At 40.4% G+C, this 11,215-nt stretch overlaps 1 protein-coding gene across 1 annotated transcript in view; it reads right to left on the bottom strand.

Annotated features, from left to right (window-relative positions):
- Window positions 1–10,534, bottom strand: part of vstm2l (V-set and transmembrane domain containing 2 like) — a 29,473-nt gene extending 18,939 nt beyond the window's left edge. The window contains exon 1 of the mRNA XM_046029048.1: window positions 10,416–10,534. Coding sequence (XP_045885004.1) covers window positions 10,416–10,530 — 115 coding nt within the window. The 5' untranslated portion in view covers window positions 10,531–10,534. The remainder of the gene's footprint in view (window positions 1–10,415) is intronic.
- Window positions 10,535–11,215: the final 681 nt, after the last annotated feature.

Genomic DNA, 11,215 nt, shown 5'->3' with positions numbered 1-11,215 from the left:
TATTAAGTTACAGGTTACTAAAAAAAAAAGCCATGCTATTTCTGTTATTTCTCCACTGTGTGGAAGCTGGTCCTGGGTGCTACTATATCAGTGCATAGGCTCATCTTAGCAGCTCTGTCTTGCTCTATTAGTTAAGCCTCAGTCTCATAGCACAATTTCATGTATGTATATCAAGTGCATTTTTAAAACACCTTTTACAATATTCTCATTTTAAAATTAGTCAGCTGGAGACAGTATTTTAACCATCTAATTAATGCTAAAGCAAGCTTAGCTACAACTGATAAAATCTGCAATGTACAGTTTTGTAATTCAATGTAATTTCATACCAATAAAAATCAGTGGTCGCTGGCTAAAAATGAGAAGGCTGTATCTACCTCTGTCTGAAACCAAGGACCCATTGTTAAAAAACTAACAAGATCTGCCACCTGTTTCATTGCATGTGTACTGCGCAAGCATTAAAGGTTAACAGGTGTAGCAACAGTAAGTATAGGGAGCAGGGCAAGTAAAAATGTAAAAGATGTGCTTTCACAATGACTAAGATTATGGCATTTGTCTTTGATTCATATAAAAGCAATAAATGTTTGGCTGCCGATTATATGCCACCATTTGTCTTTATTTCATAGACCTAACTGACTAATGAAGACCAAATGTAACAGTGATATCACAATATTTTTCAGTGTTCTCACAAAACCAACTCTTGATACATTTTCAAATACAAGAAACAGCCCTTTTCTACAACTCACAACCAAAATAGAGTAAAGGAGAAGTGGTGAAGAATTAATGAAGCTAGCCGAGTCTCCACAGCCATTTGAAACCACAGTGTGTGAAGTCAAAGTCAAGTCAAGGAGAGAGCTGCACGGGGAGTCCTCAAATACACACGGGAGTCCAGAGCTACAGAAGAATAGGTTTATAGCTGCAAGGTAATTCCTGCACTTTCCCATTTCCCCAGCCAGCCAATAACAGTCCTATTCTGCAAACACAAGATTTTTCTCAATTTTTCACCTCTTTCTGTCTCTTGTTTAAATCCTTTACTTGTTACTCCGTTCCCTCGCCTGCGGTCTCTCTCTCCAGCTCAGTAACATCACCCACAAATCTCCCCCTCTTGTTGTTGAAAACACACATTTTTAGTCTTGTATAGCCCTTTCATTCTTACTTTCTAACCATTAGAGGTTCCTTTTACCTCCCCCCCCCACTCTAGCCTCTTCTGTACTCTCACCTTCCTTCTACCTTTCAGTTCCCCGCTATACTTTCTCCTCTGTGTGCCTCTCTTGCTGAGCGGGCAGTCCGTGTCTGTTGGCATAAAGAGGTGCTTCCAACTCTCTGGGAAGCTCACTACAACTCCTGGAGTCCTGCCCACTGGCTCTGGCAGGTGTTCAGCTTCCTGGGAGACTCACTGCGTGTGGTGCCTTGTGGCTTTTTGTCAGTATCCAGTGTATGTGTATGTAAAATGTCAGTGTGTTGATGTTGAAATGCATGTTTAAAGGCATAACGTGTAAAATGGTCATGTCAGAAATGAACAATAATGGCGCTGCTGTGTGTTTTATGTTACATGTTTTATGCAAGCCACAATGCACTGGGTGTCCGTGTACGAGAAAGAAATGGACGAGGTGGAGGCGGAGGCCAAAAGGAGCCTCTCCAATGCTCATTTTGCAACATTTATCTCTTCCAACCACACTACCAAAGTGCAGGAAATCACTGCAATTGAAAAAAGATCAAAGATCAAAGCAATAACTCCTTTAACAGATAAAGGACAGAAAAATGAGTGACTCCCCATATTATGTGCTAGAAGCATTAGGGGGTATATCTGCAGTTTCGCAAACTCGGCTTTCTACTTTCTTTCTTTCATCACACAGATTAAATATAACTGTTGTTATGCTCCTTATATCCATCCTATAATGAACTTTGCTCACTGATTTGTTTTCCAGTGAAGGGCAAAAGTCCTCATTAAACTGTGTTAAGAATAAAAGGCAAAGTGCAGATACAGAAAAAGACAGAGGAGAGAGGGATCAAGAGACATATTTGCTGGATGTTACAGTATGCAATAGTGTAATACTTAATCTGTAGTATGCGTCAGATTCATCACTAAATTGTAGTTGCAAAGATAGACATGCGCACATCCACAAAACATCAGTGTTGAACACAAGGATCATTGAAATAAAAACAGAGCCCTACTGTAAACTGCACTTTCTTAGTGACATTATGACCAAGCTGGTAAAGGCAAGGTCCACATGAAGTGAAATGAAATGAGATGTATAAATAAATAATAAAATCAGCCACAACCTCATTTCCATCTCTATATAAAATATAAACATCTTAGAATATTACACTAAACACTAACCTACATTATTAATTGTGCCCTAAACAGGACAAGAGGTGCAATCAAATCCCATACCATCCCCCTATGCTACAGTATATTACAGTATACTAGGGATGGGGATCTCAAGCAAAAATACGACCATTCTTCGAAGACTGCCAATGGCTGGTCAAAGACTGGTCAATGTAGCTGGTAACTAGCATATAGAGATTCTCGAAAATCTCATGAATCCAGCTGCCTCGCAAAGTAACGTGATTTGGACAGTTGGTGGCGGTAATGCACCTCTAAACTGGTTTGGTGAGAGTGACAACAAAACATGGAGGAGGAGTGTGAAAAAGAAAATATAGAGCATGAGTTGATTTTGTTTGTATGGATGTTCCAAATGAAAGAACAAAATATTGATGAAGTATGGTATGGCTTTTTTAAACCATTAATTAATTGAATTTACAGAAACATTACTCTGTTGTGATATATATATATATATTTTAGCATTGTACAGTATTCTCTGTGTCACACACATCCTCCAGTCTGCCTGTTCCATAATCATGAGCTGTGGTATATAAAACTCACCCATTGTAGTGTAAGTGTATTTGTGAACTGATGCCTGTGGTTCATGAGAGGCCACACAGAGCTAATTTTGATAACACGTGATCGCAAACTGTCACAGGTGGCACTAAAATGTGAGAGGGAACTTTTTTCTAACTGAATGCAGGAATGAAGATCTCCAAAGACCCAGGGCCGAAGAGTGGGCTGAAAGCACACTGAAAGTTGATAAACATTAATATTACTTCGCTGCTCAGCCCTATTTTGCCGATTGGAGGACCCCTAATAATATCATGCAAAGTATAAAATGTATTCATGTCACAAATGATGATGACCAAAGATTTTTTGGCAGGTACACACTCGTATACCTCCATGCATACATCCCAAATCATTAGTACTACCAAACAAATGCCGCACCTTCCTGCCTCTCTTGTCCTTCCTCATCCTCCTCTTGGCTTTATTGATCTCACAGTTGTCAAATTGCCTTTCGGTTTGCTATGCAGGCGCCCTCTTCAACCTGGCAGTGAAACACGACTTGTTGACAAACAGACTGTCTGCCGGTGAGTGCTGTGTCGACGTCAGGCCTTGACAAGCCTGCTCAGCCAACATCCAACTGTTTCCTGACTTTAATCACAGTAGCGTCACCAGAAATCAATCCCATACCCTTGGTAGAATGCTAAATCAACACAAAAGCTTACTCCACGTTTACATTTTCAAGGCACCAAACTGGCAGAGAAAAGAGTGGAAACATACTTTTGATGCGAATATTGACTTCCAGGGAAATCTCAAACACACCAGGCTGTCTCATTTATAATGCTATCGCTGGCGCAGAAAAAGTTTGCTCTGTTTGGCCTTTTCTAAGTATAGATTTTCATAAAGGCAGTACTGTCAGAACTGTCTTCTAGTAGAGGCAGGAGACCCTTGTTTGAACATCCAAGTACAGTGCATGCATTTTTAAAATGGTCCTCAATGGCATCTTTAACTATAACGCTCAGAAGGCAATGATAGAAATGAGGCCATGAGAACATAGAGGCAGCTGCTTGCTATCCACCAAAGACTCATTAAAAATAAAAAGGGGAGAAAATAATGAAAGAAAGCAATGCAGTGGAGGACATATAAGGAAATGCATGTACACTGCTCAAGCCCCAAAGAGACCACTCTTAAATATTTTCTCACTTCAGGTCCAAGGCAAAATGAGAGGGATAAATCCAGCCTGAGTGCCAGTGTGAGGTCAATCCATCGATCCTCTCTCTCTCGCTCCCTCCCTGCTATGGAGGGAGCTTGAGCTGTTTGAGGATGACTAAATTACAAAGGGCTTATTAGCATAGAGGAGAAGCAAGTGTGACACCCGTATCTTTGCTTGTCCGTGTGTGTGTGTGTGTGCTTGTGTGTGAGCGAGGGAGAGAAGCTTGCAGTGTAAGCTTGTCTCCAACCCTGCAAGCTTCTGTTTCTCTTTGTCAAACCCTTATGTTATTCCATATTTTTCTTATTGTCCACATATAATAAACCCAAAATATAGCGTTATGGATGTTAAAACAAACATAACGTACCACAAACAAATGCTTGGCAGGACCAATGACTCTTTGTAGTTAGTGGCCGTTTTTGTGATGCTAGGTCCGATGATTGACAACGGATTGTCAAACTGTCTAAGGTAACGCTATTCCACGTGATTTCTCCTCTTTCTGAGGGTCCCATGTACATGTATCTCTCTTTTCCTGGGCCAACCTACTATTTGGGAGCAGGCCATGCATGAAACCAGGGAACTGGACAATATTAATACATACTTTACAGTGATGTAAAAGTAGTGTAAATATAAGACAAGAGGATTTTGGAATGAAGGCCTGGTAGCTGTAAGAATTGTATAAAATCCTTCTCCGGGTTAAGTGCAAGCATTTTTCACCAGAAAAGCTGCCACCTTATGGGGACAGCTAGTGAAATCATGGTCATTAACTCAATGCTTCCATTTGAATCACATCCGTAGGGCACTGAAGAGAAAAAATGATTAATTGAGAAGAAAAAAATCAGACACAGTAAATACCAAGACATAAAAACCCAGCTCAACATTGTAACTGCCACCAAGGTGAATGCAAATAGCCCATGAACAGAACCCCTGCGGGAAGAGGTATTTCACTAACTTGATGAATGGCTTTAATAATCAGGTAAGTCCCAAGGGAACAGTGGATGAAACAACAAGAAGCTCCAGTAATAAAGAGACCCGCTGCAGATATTTATCTTGATCTTAAAAAGCTTAATCTTGAATGCAGATAACAAACTGTTTGGTTAGTGAATATGGGAAATACCTTCAGGGGTTAAAGCACTTTGGACTGGTTTAGAGGCTAGTTTTAGCTCAATACAAATAAAAAATATTCTTTTATTATTAAGTCAGTTTTATTATTAAGTAATTGTATTCTTTTTAATACCTGGATGTTTATCGAGTAGCTACGCCACTTACAGTCAAAGATGAGTCAACTGTTATACCTGCAGTTGAGAACACTACCATCATCCTGACTTACTGTAGATTTCTGTACAGCACAGTTACATATAACCAAATGTGGAAAAGAAACACAATAGCACTGATAAACATAAATAAGAAATCTGGGAATTTGCCAAAAAGTCAATAATATTGTATTTGGTTCAGAATCAGCGGCGGGGCAAACAGACAGGATCCCTGGGGAAATATTCGCCTGCTGTGAGACCTTCAGCTTCCATTCAAGGTGGAAGGTAAAATAATTAAATAAGAAGGGAGCCGGTAATCAAGCAACCAGCTGTCTGCCTGTTGCTGCGGATACAGCGGGCCTGCAGAGTGAATTTTTCATAGCCCTTGGGACACAAGACTCAAAGGCTATTTCTGCGTTTCCTCCCAGTGTGTAGTAACGCGAAGTAGCACGCGTTGTTTGACAAGACATTGCCGGTGCTCTGAGCCATTTTCAAGAATGCACATTGTACTCCATCTGGACTCCCCAGGGATGACTGACAACATTATGTTTTTCTGTTTGAGTATGTTGCCCTTGAGAACCTTTGAGTGGTGTGTAGGTTTTCATGAGCGAGGACAGTTAAGCCAAAGACCTTATAGGCAAGTCATGCCACTCGGCAGCCATCTTGGCAAAGCCTCCGGGCAGTTATTTCGGACTAACAAGACCAGTCTCCTATCTGAATGAATGGAGAGATTGCCAAAACTGCACTTTTACTGGTCACTGGGACATAAAAACTACATGTATAGAATAACCAGTAAAATCTAATTAAAGTCACTGAAAAAGTTTTACGACTTTGCCCCAAAATAAGGTTTAAAATGCATTTCCCCGACCGGTTATACTTCTACCACGCATGTGTCACTTTACCATGCATGCGCAGTAGAAGTACAACTGACCCTTATGTCAGTGGAACCACACGATTGGCTGAAATATGTTTCCCGATTTGGCTGTTAAAAGCAGACAATTGGCTTTCTAGCGGGAGGGGCGGCATAATCTCCTCTATAAAACGTATCTGGTTAAGCACAGCAGTGACAAAGCTACTTAGAGCTCTCTGCCAGCCAAGGTGTATCCAATCTGCAGCGATCCAAAGAACTAAACTGGACGCTGAATTAAGGTTGAAACACTATCACCTTGGCTGAAGCAGCGTTGTTCAAATATGATTGTAATGCAATAAAATGTAATCTTAATATATTTAAATTAAAGTGAGTCTAAGTGACCTTATGAAACCAGGACCTCATCACAAACATACTGTAGATTCTCCACACTTGCGAATAATAAACCTCTGTGTCAAAGTAGCTTAATTTCACTGCACATTAAATGGAGCAGAGCCGGCCCACACAACACTAAATAACTCTGTGTTACAACTTTGGAACGCTTCCCTCCCTGCCTGTGATTTAATTTTTCTAAGACCTTTCTCCTATGACAAAACCCATTTTATCTTCTTCTCTCTTGTGGTTCAGAACAAATTTAAAGAGCTAATTAGTAATGAAAACAATCGGTAGTTGCAGACCTTGTTGTTTAGCTGCTTTTTTTATTTTAATAAAGATAGGAATAAGAATTTGGCTCTTTTGTTTTATCCATTTTAATCAAGATGTTTAGAAAATCCCAATTTCTGCCTTTAGAAAATGTTGATTTCACAGTCGCGACACAAAATTTCCGCCTGTCTGCAGTATCCTCTCGAGGTGTGCATTGTCTCAACCATCCTTTCCCTCTCCTGCCCTCTCCTACCGAGCCTTCACCAGCACCCTCCGCTGTGAGAGCACGACTGCACAATTTGTTGCCCCCCCCACAGTCAGAGCTCCATTAAATTGAAAGCCAATGCAAACTGCCTGGGCTGGCCGTCCTCATTAAGAGGACACCAAGCAGAGGACTTGCAGAGGATCCCAGACACTTTGGAAGTCTAATGAATTGGTACACGCCCCCACACTGTGAAAGTGGTACGCTCACGGTGGATAACAGGATGAGCGCTGCCAAAGAACACTAACATTGCCACGTCTTGCACTAGAAATGAAGGGTTCAGAATTTATGATGAAACCACCTGCTGCGTCATCATCCCTTTGTGTTATACGTTGTCTACAAAACGAAAACTCACACATGCACAACTAAAACCCAGTCTTTCCTGCTCTGTCTTCACAGGTGAGATTCGACCGCCAGGACCGTATGGCAGGTGAGAGTCATACTCTGACCCACAATGAAGTGAAGGTACAGATCCATGTAATCTGGTCGTTTGTCTTCACACAGAACATATAGTTTTGCATCGCATGCGATTCAATCTCCATTTGAGCTTAAGTGGAAGCTGGTGTGCAGGGGCTGACCGGCCCCTGGCCAGTTGTACTTATCTGAAACAAATGATTGAGGGCTGAATCTAACAAGCACTCTCCACAACAGTGCATCCAGCCTCTCTGCTCTACATGACGGCTCAGCTCCCCTCTGCTTGGGCAATTTATCAAAGAGCCAGATTGAAGAAAAAAACTAAATACTAAATCCAATGGCTTACTTAACCGCAAAGGATGCCACAAGTCATTTCTGTTGCTGGAGCTGCTGCTGTTCAAAAGTGAAAATTGACGGTTATTATTTTGTTTTCTGGATCAAGTTATAAAAGCCTAAACATTTCCTTTTGCAGAGGAGTTTTCCTTCTTGTTAGGACTCCATACCGTGAAACATTTCTTCTTTATGGCCAGTCTGAGACATGGAGTGGGAAAGAGAACAATTATAGCCAATTTTAATTAACTTCCTTTGGGAGAAATGCTACTAATTGATTTTCTAACCTGTCCAAGACAGTCAATCCATTTGGAACAGCTGCACGCCACATTCATTTGTAGCGATCAAGCTAAAGCTAGCTTGCTTAACAGAGAGGGCTCAAGGGACAACAGGGGAGAAACTGTGATGAAGTGGTTATCGTGCAATTTAATTACATAAATCTATGTCTAGAGCTGCAGAGAAAGGTAAGATTGCTAGTAGGTAAAATTGCCCATTATGTTCAAAGGAGCTGACAAGGATAAAAAATAACACATTTTAATTGAAAAAAAGAGGTAAAAAAAATTGCACTGTTTGAAAATTAAAGTACTTAAGGAACAGAACTAAAATTGTTTTAGCTGCTGTCTGAACGCTATATGTTACTTAAGAAAATCTTATTTGACAATGCAGCGCCTACAGAACGTAACTGTGAACTCTCTTTGAGGTAAAAATAAAAGATTTAAAGGGGACATTCATACTGTATATGTGGTTTCAGGAAAGTTGAAGATAACTTAATTAGACATTAATTAGAATGAATACTCCTGCTGGTTACCTGTGTATCAACATAGGACTCCGCTCTATCATTATTTCCCCCTGGTTTCCCTTTCTCAAAGAAAATGCTATCTTACAGCAGGTTTCACAGACTAGTCCAGAGGAGTACTTAACAAAACAAACTTGTCAATGCTATGACAACATTTCACAGACTCCAGTCCAGAGGAGTACTTAACAAATACAAACTCACCCTCTGAAAAAAAAGGCACCCAGCTGTGAATATAAAATATGGCCACGGTACAGTCGCAGGGCATCAGAAGCTTTCACCCACCTCCATAAAAAGCACAAATATGTCAGGATCTCCTCTCTCCTTTGGGTACCTACAGGAGCTGTAATTTGTCTGAAGCACACTGAAGGCACATACCCTTGGCTTTTTTTGCTTTTATGGTTCACATTGACTAGCAAGTTTCCATTTCATGTCCATCTGCCTAAACCTTCAGTCGAACTTGCGCTGCATGCTTCTTACCATAAATGAATCTGGTAACACCATGTTAGTTTGCACTGTTGGTCTTGTGTGGGTTTATAGTCGTAGTTGCCTGTCTACCCTCAAACAAGTGACTTAAACTTGTATTTTTTGCTTATATAAAACATTAATTTCATAATATAGTGCTAAGAAATAACATTTCTGCTTTCCATAATTCTGTAAAGTGTTAAAAATACAAAATGTGTTTTGCACAGAAGATAGTATTTCTAGACGATGGTCTGAGTCACATACCATGTAATCACAATATTCACGATTTGCTTTTGATAGGGGCTTATGTTGCATGTCATCTCCCTTGCTTTTTCCTGAGGTTTCCTGCCTGGCTGTTGCTACTGTGAACCATTAATGAAAAGCATTTATCTTTCCTGTTTCTGGGAGCTTCAGGTCAGAGAAGAATGTTAGCGTTAGGAAGGTTGGTGGTTCAAATCCCTGATGAGAGGTAAATATGCCAAAACTATCAAATACACAAGTGGAGCTGTTCAGCATGAGTGCCATGCCAGGATAGCAATGCAGCAACACAAAGGTGCAACTTCTTCAACTCTTACAGGTAAACCAACAGCTATTTTTAATTCCCATCCTGATCACACCTTAATAGTCATGCATATAAAAATACAATATGCGTTGGGGACTGCATAATTTATTTCATTTGTAGTGATGGTATTATAGCTAGTTCTATTTTTCATCTGATATCATATAACCATTTCCATGGGAAAATTATTATTTAGTTATCTTAACATTTATCTCAAAGCAGTTACAGCAGTTATTTTTCATTATGGATTTTTTGCAGAAACTATTAAACACACAAAAATCTTGAAGACATTTTGGCCAGCAGCTACTGTTTGAATTGTGTGCTGAAACACAGCCCTGCATGCTGTGTCTGATTTTGTTGAACTTAATAGGTTTTGTTGAAACTGAATTCTTAATCAACTTGAACGTGGTGCATGAGTGTGGCTTGTGTATCCCAGCTCTTAATAAGTTATTAAAAGTCATGTCACATTCAGTTAGGTCACCAACTTGCACCACTTTCACGTGGACACATTAAAAGAAGATAAAAGTGCAACGTAAAGTTTTATTTAATCCCCAACCCTTATGTATTTAAGCCAATCACAGACAATAGTAAGTCTGCAACAATTGTCGACTATCTACCTTCATAACAAGATTAAACTTTTTTAAAAGAAGAAAGAAAATCACTGCCAGATCAATCAGTGTTCATTGAACCCCACCCAGTCTCTCCTCCTCTAGAGTGAATATTATAATAGGAGCCTCTCCTTCCAGTCAAGATACTACCGCCAACAAACAGAGGCATAAAATATCTCACCATTTCCAGAGACGTGATTATCCACCTCGCCGTGTGCGACGTTGAGAGCCGCGTTAAGTTGAATGTAAAGTCCCACGTACTGTAAAATCCCTATCATCACTCCAAAGGCTCCCATTGCTTCAGCCGGTATTTCAATCACTTAGGTTATATGAAATTGTCACATTAGGTGGAGAGCATCGATAAAATATCCCCACCGGCGCTGGGAAGCCCTCACAGACATAAAGCTGGAGCTGGAGGTGAGAGACGCTGCTGCTCCACTAGGCTCTGCGGGAGGAGAGATGATGCGGCGAGCGGAGGGAGAAGCAGCGTGGAGACAGGTGCAGCGGCTCACACCGCGAGTCAATTAGGCGGAGGGATCTCACAGAGATGTTAGTGTCTGTGTAAATTTAATTTAATTTCGGCACTAGATTTGAACCCTGTTAACTCACTTCAGTATCTCCTTAATTATGTTTAAGTTTGCAGCCTAACCAAGGAGACACGTTCATTTGATTTTTTCTGACAAGTATAAAGAAGCAGGGAAAACATTTGTCTGTCACTGTTGCTTGTCCTATTTCATTTAAAGATTGCTTACAGGCTAACTGTCCTCCCACAGTTGACACATAACCAACTTTATTACTATACATTGGATCCATTTAGTGGGTGATTGTGGGGATGTTTTAACCACAAAAAGTTGTTATGATGGCTGGACGTTTTATGTAGGCTACATTGTTGTATGAAAGCTTCTAACGTGGGGCTCATGTGTTTTAAATACAGTATATGTTTTATTTTCAAGACTCTGTGTGTTCTGTGTTTCAGCTGGC

This window comes from Micropterus dolomieu, linkage group LG18, assembly GCF_021292245.1.
Source record: "Micropterus dolomieu isolate WLL.071019.BEF.003 ecotype Adirondacks linkage group LG18, ASM2129224v1, whole genome shotgun sequence".
Lineage (NCBI taxonomy): Eukaryota > Metazoa > Chordata > Actinopteri > Centrarchiformes > Centrarchidae > Micropterus > Micropterus dolomieu.
Note: the sequence above shows the minus strand (reverse complement) of the source record. Positions and strands in the feature narration are given on the sequence as shown.